Here is a 16,645-nt window from a genome sequence, read left to right on the forward strand (position 1 = left end):
TTATAGAAAACGTGGTGGATTTAAGATATAGGATAGCTATAGGTTTTTAATATAAAATGTATTTGTGATTGGAACAATCAAATTAAAAAAAAAATAAAAAATCCAATAAATAAAATATAAATTTTATAAGTCGGTTAGTGGGGCAAAGCTGTCTCTATTAGAAGCTCTGGATGTTTTCCTAATAATCTAAAAAAAAAATACTAATTTTTCATGCAAGCATGAAACATATTGATGGTCAAAATGATTATAAGAACACCTTAGATGAATTTAGATATATTGTTGGAGATAGTAGTAACATGCACACTTCTTGGAAATGATTGAGGTGAATACTAAATAATTACCCCTTAATATATGCATGTTCATACATTTAGTTGTTTCATTTATAATATATTAATTTTTTTAAATATATATTCTATTTACTTTTGTCTTATTACTATTCACAACTGTTTAATTGTTTGTTTAGTTGTGGTCATTTTTATAATTTTAGGTTCAATTTTTCTTTTTTAGAATTTAAAATTGGTTAATTAATTTTTTAAATTTTTTTATGTTGAGTTAATTAAACATAAATTTTGTAAAATATATGTGCTATGTTTAAGAAATTCAAAGTGTTAATTCTACATATTTTTTAATTATGTATAATACAAAAGTTCTATATCCTCTTAAAGCATTATGAAAGTAATCCATACATATATATTTTTATTTGGTGCATCAAATAGAATAACAAATTTGCATGCATAATAACCTTGCAATGGAGAGCTCACGTGGAGGAGGAGTAGGCGGCAATGGAAGAATTCAAATTTTGAATTCTCTGCAAGGTGAGAACTCTGGTTCCAATGGAGGTAGCGGCCAAATTGATGGAGCTAGCCAGATGGGGGAGAAGGACAAGCCTCCGGATATTTTGCAGGCTGACGGTACTCTGTCGGAAAAGAATGTGGGTCCTGGAATCGCGGTTGGGGGGTCCAGCCCACGTGAAGTTGTATTGGAGAATGGAAAAGAAATTAGAAGGTGGTCAACCCTCTTTGGAACTAGACCATCTGGGAAATCTTCCCTACCCCCTGTTCAGAACATATCGGACGCGATTGGTGGTAAGTTTGCCATCTCTATTCCTAACTCGATTTTTGATCATAACATAAGTAGCATGTCGAACTCTCTGGTGGGTAAATTCATGGGACCACGCCCCATTGAGGTTGTTAGGGCTTACGTTAAACAGAAATGGGCTTTGAAAGGCAATGTTGAAATTTTGGCTCTGCCCAAAGGCCTTCTCTCCTTTGCCTTTTCTTGTGAAGAAGACAAAATAAGGATTCTTTGTGGTATCCCTTGGTTAGTTGGAAAGATAGCTCTGGTCCTCCAGAAATGGCACCCGAATCTAAATATGAGTGAATCTCTTCTAGTGCAAGTCCCAGTCTGGGTTAAGCTCCCAGGTTTGCCTCTTGAATACTGGGTAGAAAGTATTTTCTCGGGTATTACAAGCTCTTTTGGTGAGCTCCTCTTAATAGATCCGATCACAGCTTTAAGAAGAACGTTCACTCATGCCAGATTCTATGTAGGGGTTTCCCACGATGCAGATATGCTTGAGCAAATAGATATTGTGTCTAAGTTGGGTACTTGGAAACAACAGATCGAATACGAATCCATCCCCTTTGCTTGTTTCCATTGTAAAAAAGCAAGTCACTGGGCTAAACATTGCCCTCTAAAGCCTAGAGGGGATAACAAGCAAGTCAAAACTGCAGTTGAGAGTAGAAAGGCTCCAGAGAAAATGGTCTAGCAAGTAAAAAATACAGAAAACAAGGAAGCCGACCTAGCTGAGATCAACTGTTTTGGACTCCTTGGGGAGAACAAGGATGTGGTCTCCTCAGCCTCTGTTTCTAAACATCATTCCCCCCAGGAATCTTTGAGGATGAAACATATGGGAGCAGATAATATCCTAGGAGGGCAGACCCCAAGAGAGGAAATAAAATAACAACGTGAATCTTCTAAAGAAACTACCCAGATGGTGATTGCTGACACCTTGGCTAGTAAGGAAGCTTCCAACGAAGATAATCAGAAGGATAAGGATATTAAGAAAGTGGAGCAATCTGAGGAAGGGGAGATCATTGGATCACATGAAGAGAAGGCTGACTCTTCCCCTCTCACAAATAGTTATGATTTTCAAGAGGCCCAGAACTGTGTTATCTTGGGACTGAATCTTTTTGATTCAGATCATGCCTCTAAAAAATTTAATATCTCTTCACATGACTCCAGATCACCTATCTGGGGTAATGAAGAGGAGATTTCTAGACTCGTTAGTGATCCTAAAGCGGGTTTTGAGAAAGAAGCCGAGTGGAAAATTCCAAAACACAAGAACAAGAAAGGCTCCACTCCCTTTGCTGCCCAAATAAGGAAGTCTAGGAGAATTGCTCAAGTTGATGTAGGGTATGTCTCCTCATCCCTAAGACAGCCTTAAAACCACAAAATCAGAGATCGGGAGGCTAGCAATAACATAGCAAATGGGACTCAGAGGACTCTGAAGGAGTTAGGAGTTGGTAAGTGATTATGAAGATTGTTTCTTGGAACATAAGGAGACTTAATAATCCCCACAAACATGATATTATTAGGAATATGATTAGGGATAGTAAACCTAACATTTTTCTTATTCAAGAAACTAAGATGAGTAGAGAAAAGGTTGAAGCTTTGAATTTCTTTAAATCTGGTAGCATCTGTGGTGGTAGCTCCAAAGGTGCCCCTGGAGGCATTGCAACAATCTGGAATCACAATAGTATTAGAGGTCAAGTTCTTATTCAAGAGAGCATTTTTTCTTGCATTAAGTTTGAGCATTTAAAGGATGAAACCTCTTGGGTCCTCACAAACGTCTATGCTCCCAATACCTTGAAAGACAGAAGCAAGTTTTGGAAAAAACTTATAGAAATAAGGGACAACTTCAAGAACCTCAGTTGGCTGGTCATGGGACACTTTAATACCCCATTGAAAGAGGAGGAAAATTTTGGTGGTTTCCCTTCTCAGCTAGACAGTAGACTAGCCCTCATGGATTTTATAAACACCCAGGCCCTTAATGATGTGGTGATGCAGGGTTTCAACTACACTTGGACTAATAGGAGGGCTAGAAATGACCTTATTCAAGTACACCTTAACAAGGCTCTTATATTTGATGATTGGTTTAGACATTATTTCTGCTCTCTGTTTGCTCACATTCGTGTTGGGTTTGACCACTACCCTATAACTCTTATTGCTGACCCTATCAACATGAGAAGGCATTTTCCCTTTAGGTTTGAAAAAATGTGGACATTACATCCGGATCTGACTCATAAAATTCAGGAATGGTGGAACATTCAAGTTGAGGGTACTGCCATGTATAGAGTTGTGAAGAAACTTAAAAGCATAAAAGATAACATAAGGACCTGGAATAGATCCAGCTTTGGGAATATTTTTGAGGCCAAAGGAAAAATTCAGGAAGACCTCAACAAAATTCAAGTCCAAATCCAGAAGGATGGATTCTCCACTATTAGAATTGCAGAAGAAAATGAGATCCTCAAAAGATACCACGATATCATTGCAAAAGAAGAAGTTTTTTGGAAGCAAAGATCTAGATGTATTTGGCTGAAGGAAGGGGATAAGAACACCAAATTCTTCCATATGTTGACTATCAAACACAAAGGTGCTAATAGGAGATGGTGGACAATGTGGAGCTAGTCAAGGAGGAGGAGATTAGAAATGAGGCAAAAAGTTTCTTCTCTGATCTTCTTTGTAGGGATCAGAGCTTAGATGATGATGCTCAAAATGCCTTCCTCCAGAACATTCCTTGCCTTATTGATGAGCATAAGAATTTTTTTTTGACTTCCATCCCTTCGGACTTGGAGATCAGAAATGTTGTCTTTTCTTTTGAGGGCAATAAAGCTCCTGGTCCTGATGATTTCCCTATGTTCTTCTTCCAAGAGTTCTGGGATATTGTTGGGAAAGATGTCTCCAATGGGGTTAAAGAATTTTTTGGGGCAAGAAGATTACTGAAATAAATAATGGCACCTTCATTGCTTTGATCCCCAAAATTCAAGGAGTTGACTCCATGGATAAGTTCAGGCCTATCAGTTTATGCAACTCTTTCTATAAGATTATTTCCAAGGTCCTCACCTCCAGACTCTTGAATGTCCTTCCCTCCCTAATCAGTCTTCAACAGAATGGTTTTGTGCCAAGAAGGCAAATTCTTGATTCCATCATTACTGTCTGTGAGAATATCCATTCCCTTTTTATGGCCAAGAAGCAGAGTTTTATTCTCAAGCTTGATCTCTCTAAGGCTTATGACTGGGTGGATTGGTACTTCCTCATGAAGGTTTTCTTGGCTTTTGGCTTCTCTAACAGATGTGTGGACCTCTTCAAGTAGCTTCTCTCCTCTGCCTCCTTTGTTGTTCTTGTTAACAACTCCCCCTCCCCTTTTTTAAAAGCCTCCAGAGGTTTGAGGCAAGGGGATCCCATCTCCCCTATTCTCTTCATCATTATGGCTGAATGCTTTGGCAGGTACATGGAAAGTATGGTGACTAGAGATATCTTTAAAGGCCTCCAACCCTCTTTTGCTGATCACACCTGCTCCCACTAGCAATTTGTGGATGATGCCATCATTATGGGGGATTCCAGTATCTCGGAAGCCAGAATCCTAAAGGACATCCTGTGCAAGTATGTGTCTGCTTCTGGCCAACTTATCAACTGGGTTAAAAGTAAATTGTTTTTCATCAACACTCCTAAGAAAAGACAACATAGAATTAGCAAAATTCTAAAATGTTAGATTGTTGTTCTTCCTACTACCTACCTTGGCCTCCCCTTGGGCATCTCTCCCCTTGATTCCTTTTGGAGTTCTTTGATGGATAAATTTTAGAGAAAGCTTGCTGGTTGGAAAGGTGCTCTCTTAAGTCAGGCTGGCAAGTTACAACTTCTTAAAGCATCCCTTCAAAGCATTCCTATTTATGCTCTTAGTCTCTTCAGAATCCCTGTTAAGTTTGTTGATGCTATTGAAAAAATCCAAAAAAAATTCTTTGGTCTGGGGTTGAGGAAAAGAAGAGAATGGCTTTAGTGGCTTGGGACAAGGTTTGTAGATCGAAAAGCAAGGGTGGTCTGGGTCTAAGGAGAATCATGAATCTCAATGAAGCTCTTTTGTCCAAATAGATGTGGAGGTTGTTCCACTCTAAAAGTGAGTGGTGTGAAATTTGGAGAAGTAAGTACCTCTCTTGTCTTCATCTCTTTTCTCTTTCATCAACTCTGATTTCAGCATCAATGGCTCTCACATTTGGAACCATGTTTCAAAGCGTAAATACAACATAGCCAAAGGGGTTAAATGAAGAGTTGGTAATGGTAGGAAAGTCATATTTTGGGAAGATCCCTAGTTGCTTGATAAGCCTTTTCTGGAAATCCCTGATTGGGCCCCTTTTGTTGCCCCTTGTAAAAGAGTTTTTGGTTCCTTGGTTGAGGGGTACTGGTTAGGTGACAAATGGAAAAATATTGAAGGTATACACCCTGGCCTCATCAATCTCAAGAAACACTTGTTTTCTACTTGGTTGAATAATGAAGAAGACATTCTTATTTGGAAACTTGAGCCCAAAGGCAACCTTACTGTTTCTTCCATGTATGGAGCGCTGACTCCAGCCCCCTTAGAGAACCCCTTCTGGTCTAAAGCTTAGATCAAGGGTCTTATTTCAAAGATCAATATCTTCTACTGGACTATCCTCCAAAACAAAATTTTGACTCTAGGCAACCTGAAGATTAGAGGTTTTAATCTCCCCAATAGGTTTGTTTTGTGTCATGAGGAAGAGTCTGTGGACCACTTGGCTATTCACTATTCTTTCACTGTCTCTATCTGGGAAATATTTCTTAATAATTTTGTATGGTATGGGTGTTCCCTAACCCTATTCAAGACTTGTTCCATTCTTGGAGCTACCATTGATCTAATCCCTCTTTGAGAACTTTGTGGCAGCTCTCTCTTCCTCACATCCCGTGGGGGATTTGGAAAGAAAGGAACAACCGCATCTTCAGGGATACTTCTCTCCCCCAGGTTGTTGTTTTTCAGAAAATTCAAAGGGCTATAGTGGAGAACCTCAGGACCATTGGAGAACCTTGCATTCCTGTCAATTGCCTAGAAGCTCACATCCTCAACTCCTGGAACCTGAAGAGTGATGTCAGGGTTGATACTAAATAAAGTAAGAGACTAGAAGCTAATTGGTACTCTCCTCCTCCTGGATGGTTCAAAATCAACTTTGACGGTGCTGCTAAAGGTAATCCTAGACCAGCGGGATGTGATGCAATTCTCAAAGATAAAAATGGCATTTGTAAGGAAATTGTTGTTGTTCTTATAGGTTGCCAAGCTAACCATATGGCAGAAGCTATGGCTGCTATCCAAGGCATCCTTCTGGCTAAAAGGTGGAACTATCCTTATCTTTGGATTGAGGGGGACTCTAATAATATCATTAACTACCTTAAAGGAATTACCAAGCCCTCATGGACTATTAACAATATTATTAAGGTTGTTAGGGATCTTATTAAAACCTTTGATAAATGTTTTATCTCTCACATTTATTGGGAAGCAAATGGCCCCGCTGATTGGGCAGCTAACGTGGCGGTCACTCATGACAACATGATTACCTGGAAGGGTGAAGAGGATCTTCTTAATGATGCCAGATTGATCATTTTCATGGATCGATATAACTGCACCTCAAAGATTTAAAATGGATTATATAATGATTAATGACATGACTTGGAGGACTATTATTAATTATTATTGTGTTAGTACCAATAATGATAAGGCGAATGCCACCTTCTCCCACGATTTCTAGGTTTTTAGGGCCGCATCTAGAGATTTCTTTCCATTAGCTATCTGCAACTCTTGAGTTTCTGGTTTGAGCTATGAAATCATGGGAGGTAACAGGCATCGCTACGAGCCCAGTAATTGTAAAGAATGGAAACAAAAGGAGGAAATCTGGAGTATCTTGTAGAAGGGCAGGCTAACGAAGTACATGGAAAATGTTTTTTGCTGTCTGTTTGGGTTGCTGGCTTTCTTTCCAGTCTTTTCTATGTTGTCTTTATGCTGGTCTAGTTGATCTTTGATGATCTTTCTTTTGATCTTTATGTAAAAGGTTCCGGGTCCTTAAAACCTATTTTTCTAATTAATCAAAACAAATTTGCATGCATAATTTGAGGAGGCTTGATTGTTGTCTTTCGATTTCGCACATTGTTGGGAGTTGGCCTAAGAGAACTTGTCTCCTTGGAATGAAACAACCACCCTTCCAAGGTATTTTAAAATACCACAAGTCCATAGATTAACAAAAGGAACAATTTTATAGGGACCACAACATATTAGATAAAGCAGTGGACAAGTTCCCAGTTACGGATGATGAGAGGAGAAAGATGGTGAAAATCGACAATTCCTACCATGCCCCAAAGAGGATATGCAGGCCATGGAGGTTTGTTTTATTTGCTTCTATCACCTACATTACTTTGGATGGTAGGTTTACTAGATCCTATGATCATCACTTTGTCCTGCTCAAGCATTTCCGCCATGGGGAAAAGGTGAGCTTGCCTTATTACCTAGCTTGTTCTATGGACCATACTATCAAGGAGATTCAAAAAGATCCCAAAGGTGACTATGCCTTCCACCAGGGGCTTATGGTTCTGGTTTATAAAATGCTTAAGGGGAAATGCATTGAAAAGCCTATTAAAGGCAAAAATGCAAGAGATGAGACTACAGAGAGTGAAGCCAGTGGATTCAATTTTGATTTAGAGACCGAGGGAGATTCAAAAGAGACTAGTAAAAAAGGGAGGAATAAGGCTAAGAGGAAAAGGATTGTGGTGGATTCAGACATTTTAGAGTCTAAAACTGAATCCTTTGAGAAAAAAATTATTTAAAAAAGAAAGGGAAAGCAATTGGAAAGCATATTCGGAGGAAGAACACTAAAAAGGGAAATAATAAAGACATCAGCCATGTTCTGGTTGATTTTGAGGAGGAAGTTGAGGAGAACAAGAAGGATGAGGGTCAGGATAAAGAGGGGGAGGAAAATCCGGTGATGGGCAACATTGAGGGTTTGAACACCATAAGTCTGCAAAAGGAGGATAAAGAGGATAAAATTGGTATTGGTGATTATGATACAATAAAAGCTTTCTATGATACCATCAGAACAATGGTGAAGGATATTAACAGTTTGAAGACTGATATGATGCCTATTACAAGATTAACGGTTGGTGATAAACCCCTGGTGGAACATGTTAAGGAACTGGTCAATGCAGAGGCAATTGAATGTATGGTGGGTAAAATAATAGCAATGGAAAAAAAGGTCAATGAGATGGAAGATAAAAAGGAGATTAAAGGAATGGAAAATAAAATGAACAATCTAGGTAGTAGAATCGATAGACTGGAACTCAATTTTAAGAAGATTGCAGAACAAAATTTTCAGATCCTCAAAGCTTCGGTGGATAACATGAACATCCTGGTCAATAGATTTGAGAATAATGCAGAGAAGGATGGTGACAAAGATCAGTGAACAAGAAGGGTCATGAAAAGAGGACCAGAGCTAATACAAGGACCAAGGGCGACATCAAAGGTTGTGAGCTGGAGGAATTAAAGACCTTGACAAACAACATGAAACAAATGGTTATCCATGCTGAGGATATCATGAAAAGTATTTAGGTCTCTGTCTTTGTTTCTGCAGGGGTTCTAGGTTCTATATTTTTTCTATCATTGTGATGTCCTTTCGCTGTCTATTTCTGGTTTTTTATGTTATGTAAGTTGATCCCCTTTTTGTTCAAGTGGGATCTTTCTATTTTTTGAAGTGATCAGGCACGTTTCTTTCATGTTCTTCTGATCTCCCGGCTTGTACAAGGTTCAGGTACCTTTCAAATACCTTCTTTTACTTAAACAAAACAAAAGGAGCAATAATTCATTTACTGCTAATATTTTTTATCATATGTTTCATCATTATTGGAGGCACTTACATTTTCACTCAAAAATAACTTAGTACTAGGAGTGTTCGATTCTAATGGTACATACCCAAGCCCTCTAGTCTTAGGTTGATTCTTAGGAAAAACAAGCTCTATCACACCTTTTTTTAATGCTCCAAGGCCACTGTGACCATAATATCCTTTCTTTTGCATGATAGTGAAGGCTAAATTCCATATTTCTTTAGTGGTACATCTTCTTCATCCTTGTAGAGCCAAGTAGACATGTCGTCCTTTATTTTTTCTATGTTTAGTTCACCCCATTTGGTAAAAGTAGTAGGAGGTTGATATTGAATTATAACTTTTGGGTCCTTTTGAATGTTATGTGGTTTTCCATGAGACTTTGAAGAAGTAAGAAGCTTGCTAATGAAAAATGACTCTACATTATTATACTCACCACACCGTTTATCTTCAACCTAGACCTTGGGTTTGAAAGATTTTGATGACAAGGGATCAATGCATTGAGATAAATAAGAGGACAAAGATTCTTATTAATTCATACTTGGTGTTCAAGAGTCCTTTTTTGATTGGCACAATATTGAAAGGGATCGAGATGTACTCTGAGATGGTAATTTCAACCCCATTGTATGAGAACTTAAGGCACTAAAGATATGTAGAGGACACAACTTTCATTGCATGGATCTAATTGAAACTAAGAAGGGTATCATGTTGTTGTTGGAAATTTGAGTTATGTTGTCATTGATGTCAAACTTGTTGGTCTGGATGTGGTTTGGTCTAGATATAGTCTTGTATGTTGTCATTGATGTAAAACTTGTTGGTTTGGATATAGTCTCATGTTGTACAAACTATTGTTGGTGATAGGTAAGTTGTCTTGTGTTGTGAAAACTACTGTTGGTTACAATCGGTGACAACTGAACTTTTATTATGTTGCCATGCAAGTATATGAAAGTTTCTCTATTTTGTACTATAGATTAATAGTGTCAAAAATTGGTGTTGTTGTTGAGTTTGATTGGTGTCTCAATTGAAGTTTGATGTGGAAGATGATAAGATATGTATGCTATCAATATGTGTTGCCTAGTATTCCTATTGAGTTTGAGTTGAGATTGTGTTGTCATTGATGTTACAATAAGTTATATAAAGTTGTAGTAGATGTTTAATGGTATATTTGGTTTGGTATTAAGTGTTCAGATGTTGTCACATTTATTGGTGAAGATGTTGTGCTTACGTGAGGAGTTTCTTAAAGATCAATGTAGCAGAAGTTTCAATATGTGGGAAAGAGTATTTGATGCCCTAGTGGAAGCATGTTTTGATATGGATTGTGAAGAGTATGGTGTGTGAACTTGGACATAATGTTAATGTTATGTGTGTGTATGGTGAAAATGGATAACAATAATAACAATATTGAAAGGCTAAATGAATCCAACCACTAAACCCTAGCCTAACAATGAACAAAGATCCACCATAACATATGAAGATAACCTAAGACAATGCAAAATAACTCAAAATCACAAAGATTATACCATCACATGTCCAATAGGGTTTTGATCTCCATTCTTCCTATCTCCATTGATCTTGCTTGATATATTTGCTCTCAGATTTTTATATGCACAAGAGCTCAACAAAGAACGGAATGTGGTTGCAAGTAGGATCGTAGTGTAGCCAAGTTGCATGAAAGATCATTAGCATGTGTCATTAGGGTTTGATAATGAAGAAAGCATCTCCTTAAATAGAAGACACAATAAGAAATGGAGGATTAAGATTGAGAGGTGTAAAAAGGAGGTCGGCTAGGATTAGAGGGTAGGTAAAGGAAATAATAAAATAATGAAAGAGGTAGGTAGTGTAGGAATTAAGAGATGAATGACATGTGTCATGTGTAGAAAAAGCTAATGAATTAATTAAATAAATAAAGATTTATTTAATTAATAGAAGAAGTAGGATAATTAAATAAATAAAATATTTATTTAATTTGGGAAAAGGATAATTTAAATAAATAAATGTATTTATTTAAATGAGAAATAAGGCTAGAAGAGGATAAATGAATTAATTAAATAAATAAAAATTTATTTAATTAATAGAAGAATTAGGCTTAGTAGACATGACAATTTTAGGTGTCTACATTTTGCCCCTCTTTGAGACAATGTGGCTTGTCGCGTTGTTTCAAAGAAGATAAGATGAACTGATACAGAGTTGCCCCAGAATGGGAATAATATGCCCCCTCGAGAGATTGGATGAAAATGTCTGAAAAAATTGCAGACAATCTCTCGATAAGAAAGAAAGGCTAGAATGGACTGACCGGATAAAGTGACAAAGTCACAGGAAGAAGAATACTGACTCGGGAAATGAGGGCGAGGGCTAGGGTAGGCTATAAGATAGACCACGGGCAAAAGACATCCTCATTGTCATCCACACCCTTACAAGATCACAGTGCAGAGCAAGAAAAGAGCAGCAGCAGTCAGCAGCGATGGCTTTCATTCATAGATTTGACTGCGTTTGCCGATTCCAGCGACCAGCAGAGGCAGGAGAGCCGGTAAGTACCCGAAAACCTCCTCGTACTTCCACGCATTTCAAGTTTTGTCATTAATGCATGCTAAGTAGCAATAAATGCGCTAGGAATAGGGTAGTTGAAATATGCAAAAATGCGAAACCGCGTCTGTGTCAGTGCCAGGTGCGTCTGTGTCGGACAGGCGCGTCTGTGTCGGGTCCAGGCGCGTCTGTGCCTGGAACCGCGTTTGTGCTGAATACAGACGCGTTTGTGAAATGTAGAGGCGTCTGTGCCCTGTAGGGGCATTTATGTCATGTAGGGACGTTTGTGTTCCCTGGTCGCGTTTGTGCATGGTATAGGCACGTTTGTGTCCAGAAAGCGCGTCTGTGTTGCAGAAGCGTGTTTGTGCAGTCTATAAGCGCGTTTAGGAGCTTAAAGCGCGTTTGTGTTGCAAAATGCATAGGTTGAGTCCTTTTAGGTCAAATCGGCAGTTTTGTGATAAACATACGCTGTCAATTGGATAAGCTGCTGAGAGGATACACTCAAGCAGGTCCTCTAGGAAGACTAGGATAGATCAAGGCACTTTGTGACGAACAGGGAGCACCAAGATAGGCAACACTTTGTGATGAACAGGGAGTGCGAATGTGAGTAACACTTTGTGATGAACAGGGAATGTCACACATGTAGTACTTTGTGATGAACAGGGAGCACTACTAGGATAGATAGCAACACTTTGTGATGAACAGTGAGTGTCACTAGGATAGGTAAGCGTATGCATTTAGATAGCAAGTAGCATTTTGTGATAAACAGTGAATGCCACGATAACTGACATGATTGATTTGTTGACTACAGGAGTATCTGCCTATGTTGGAGTCACGGGAGAGATTCCCGTCTACTCAGAGGTTGCGACCAGAGTTGTCGATTCAGGATATGATTTCTATTGAGGAGATGGTTCTCACACATGTGCTATATGTGCCTGAGTTTCGGGCAAACATGGGTTTGCTGACTGCATTGGCGGAGAGATGGCACTCCGAGACTTGCACATTTCACTTGCCTATGGGTGAGATGACAGTGACGCTTGAGGACGTCTACAGGATTCTGCATATTCTGATCAATGGAGAGTTGATTCCATATGATCGAGATGGTGACAGAGAGGCACTGAGACGGGTATTCCAGGATCCCGGGTTAGAGATGCGAGCAGGTCACGTGGCATGGGATACCATGACCGCTACAGGTTTAGCTTTACCAGCTGTTATCGGAGGAGTCATCAGTGGGTACTTGTGTCCAAACAGAGCTACACGAGGATTGGCAGTTGGCTGGGGAGGGGCATTGGAGACACTGGTGACTGAGCACACCAGATATGCATGGGGGCCATGTGTCCTGGCCCATTTGTACTATGAGCTGCATCAGTTTGTTTACCACGGATCAGTGGGCTTGGGCTGCGGAGTGACACTATTACAGGTATGGGCTTATGAGCACCTTCCGATCACACGGCCTATCCACTTCAGAGGCAGAGGGCAGGGACGGAGTTTTGTGCACCTGTATGATATGATTACATCACAGCCTCGGATTGGTCGACTGGAGCATTGGAGACGTGTCATAGATGATATTGATATGGTTATCTGGAGGCCGTACCTGGGGTGCGAGGAGTGGGATGATGACGCAGTGGAGCTACCCTATGCATTCAGGAGCAGGTATCTGATTGGGCGGACGCCCTATATTCTGGAGAGGCAGCTTGTTGACAGGGTATGCAGACAGTTCGACAGGATTCAGCGGATGCCACAAGGCTCGGGCATGTATGCCCATACAGTCAGAGATCAGGTACAGTTCGGGCCGCTGTTATCATATGATCAGGCCGTGACACAGCTGGCAGAGATGATGCCATTACCATGGGACATGTGGCCGGAGGTAGAGGATGCAGGGATGGACGCAGAGTACTCTGCGTATTGGGCAGAGCATCCATTTCTGAGGTTGACAGATCCGGGAGAGCTGCTGGAGGGAGAGGTGGGAGGGGATGATGATGATGATGGTGGAGGAGATGGAGGCAGGGGCCGACGGAGGCGGAGGGGAGTAGTGGGGGAGAGGCGAGTAGCACCTCGGAGGGAGGGAGGACAGGAGAGAGCAGCTCAGGTGGTGAGGGGTCGAGGTGGATTGCCCCTACATGTACCAGCAGCACAGGGTCCTAGAGCACAGGGACCTAGACAGGTGCAGGGACAGGGACAGGCACAGGGACAGGTACCTATTCAGGCACCTAGACAGGTAGAGGGGGAGGCACAGGTGCAGGCACCTGCAGAGGAGGAGCCACAGGCAGAGGCTGAGGGTGGTGATCCTGAGGAGGATGAGCTGCTAGGGTTGAGAGAGATCTGCCAGGGCCAGGCAGACGAGATCCAGGAGTTGGAGCGGGAGAGGGATCGCCTCAGGATCAGGCTCAGGGACACAGAGCGGGAGAGAGACCAGGCCATCCAAAGATATACTGAGGCTGAGACAGCTCTGAGGGCAGGGAGGCGGGCAACAGAGGATGCAGGGGCAGGCTACGCATATGTGCTGCGAGCCAGAGAAGAGATCGCCTATTGGAGGGATCTGTACTATGGTGCCGTGCCAACAGATCAGCGGGCGAGGAGCTTCCATAGATTGTCGCGCATAGCGGCGGCTACGGGAGGGAGTCGTAGGAGGCAGACATCCAGCGGTGGGGTCATGGGTCCTCCACCACCACCAGACAGGCAGGGGGATCCTGGAGCGGGACCATCTAGAGCTCAGACTCCGTCGAGGCCAGGCGGCTCCTAGGGAGGGAGTTCATCATAGCCATAGAGGGCTCCCCTTTGTATCAGTATATGTACCATTTTTGTATTGTAGACACCTGCGGGTGATTTTGTAGCCATATGATTCTTTTGACATCATTGTATCATGACACTTTTTGATTATATATGAGAGATGATCCATTTTTGCGGCAGCTATATGCATGTGTACCTTATGTGATGAGATGTTCTTATGTGATGCATGTTTTTTGATATGGATGCTTATATGATGCAATGCAATATATTTTTGTTCTTTTATGTTGTATATGTGATGCATGATGCAAATGTGAATGTATGTAATGCAAATGAATATGATAATGCAAATGATTATTTACATAATGAAAATGTGAGATGTACTAACATGTGTTGTATGCAGGATGTGATGCAATTGTGTATGAAATGCTTATATGTGGTGATGTAGGTGTAACTATATGAAATGCAAATGTTTTTTATGTGTCATTATACTCAGTCATGCGATAGCGGGCTACGCGGACTCGAGAAGGACGATGGAAGTCAATCAAGAAAGGGGGATGGAAGACAGAAGATATGAAAGTGAAAGAGCTTCTTGTGCATTATCATCATTGAGCTTATTATGGAAAGTAGGTTATGACAATCGAGGCATATGTTTGACCCAGAAAGTCATTGTACCTGTTTGCATGGAGATAAGACAGCCACAAACAAGGAATGCCCCAGTTCATACTAGACTCACAGTGTCCTCATATCCTTGGACAAGTCATAGCATTACTAAAAGACAATCCACAGACAACAAATGCAAATAGGTGACGATACCCCATCCTCGCCTTTCTAGTCAAAGACATCCTGGAGATAGAATCTCTAGTCAAAGACATCCTGGAAAAGCTAAAAGACATGCCACCAAAAAATAAAATCAAAAGAAAACCAAGACTCGACACCAACATCCACTGGAGTCCTCAAGTTTAGTGTCTCTTGTCACTTGTATAAGTCTTATTTGATTATGGTCACAATGTTTACTTTCACAAAAAGGATAGATAGCACTGAACCATATGTTGTCTGAGTCTGTTGAAAGATTTGATTTTGTTGAAGCCCATTGTTGCTGCTGTGTCTCATTTGAAACTGACTAAATCCATGAAACTGATACTTTATTGCGGAGAAGATGGAACTTTATTGCGGATCTGTGATGCAAATGCTGCTTTATTGTGGATTGTGCGCAGATAGACTGAAGAAAGCTGGAAGAAACTGTACTCCTCAAAACATGTGATGTTCTCAGTTCCACACCCATCACTAGACGTAGGATTTTGCCTTAGCCACAGATAGGATCGGATTTATTATGGATGGAAAGGGATGTGAAAAAGGGGGGGGTTATTATGAATGGCTAACCAATCTTAGGTAGATCAATAACAAGCCATGATGGGAATAGGTAAGTTTATTATGGATGAATAGGTTGTGAGTGTGTGCAAAGTGAAAGGATGAAAGAGAATCCTGAAGGAGGGAGGAGCAAAGTCTCTACGCATGGCGCTGGTGACCCAGTTTTCACCATGGTACTTGCCCAGGGCGCCACCGAAGTGGTTTTCACCGTTGGACGAAATTATTTCTCTTTACTTTTTTTTTTTTGATTTTTCAATTTTTTTGTGTCACAAGGCGCCTGTTTGCCAGGTTTTCACCAAGTAACGATTTTTTTGTTTTATAATTTTTTTTTGTATATTTGAAATTTTTTGATTTTTTTGTATTTTTGAATTAGGATGTTCCGAAGAGCTTATGTGTAAAACCTGCGAAGATGCATGCTGTTGATAGGATCCTCCAAAGGTTCACCTTCTGTAGTTGAGAGCTGATATGCCCCAGATCCATATACCACTGTAATGATGTAAGGACCAAGCCAATTTGGTTCGAACTTGCCCTTCTTATCTCTGTCTTGCTGATTCTTGGGGTTCTCTCTGAGTACTAAGTCACCTACCTCAAATGTGCGAGGCTTAACTTTGTGATTGTAACTGCGACTCATTCGTTGTTGGTAAGCCTTGAGATGATTAAAAGCAGTGTGTCTTCGTTCCTCCAGCAGTTCTAGTTCTTGTAAGCGAGAGACCCTGTAGTCTTCATCGTTGATTATGTTTCTCAAGGAAACTCGTAGAGAAGGTAGCTCGACCTCAATAGGCAAGATGGCTTCAGCGCCATAGACAAGTGAGTAGGGTGTAGCTCCTGTAGGTGTGCGGACACTTGTGCGATAGGCCCAAAGTGCAGGATTGAGTTGGATATGCCAGTTACGGCCAGCGTCGTCGACTGTCTTTTTAAGGATTTTGAGAATTGTTTTATTAGACACCTCAGCTTGGCCATTACCTTGGGGGTAATATGGTGTGGAGAAACGGTGAGAGATATGGAAGCAATCACAGAGTTCACGAACATCCTGATTTTTGAAGGGACACCCGTTATCAGTAACAATGGAAGTAGGAATCCCGTATCGGCAAATGATGTA

At 40.7% G+C, this 16,645-nt stretch overlaps 1 protein-coding gene across 1 annotated transcript; it reads left to right on the forward strand.

Moving 5' to 3' along the window:
* The first annotated feature begins 748 nt into the window (after window positions 1–748).
* LOC131033477 (uncharacterized) lies at window positions 749–1,765 on the forward strand. The gene is made up of 2 exons (XM_057964717.2): window positions 749–976; window positions 1,064–1,765. Exons 1-2 carry the CDS (start codon window positions 749–751, stop codon window positions 1,763–1,765), a joined length of 930 nt encoding a protein of 309 aa, XP_057820700.1.
* The last annotated feature ends 14,880 nt before the right edge of the window (window positions 1,766–16,645 follow it).

The sequence above is a fragment of the Cryptomeria japonica genome, chromosome 3 (genome assembly GCF_030272615.1).
Source record: "Cryptomeria japonica chromosome 3, Sugi_1.0, whole genome shotgun sequence".
Taxonomy (NCBI): Eukaryota; Viridiplantae; Streptophyta; class Pinopsida; order Cupressales; family Cupressaceae; genus Cryptomeria; species Cryptomeria japonica.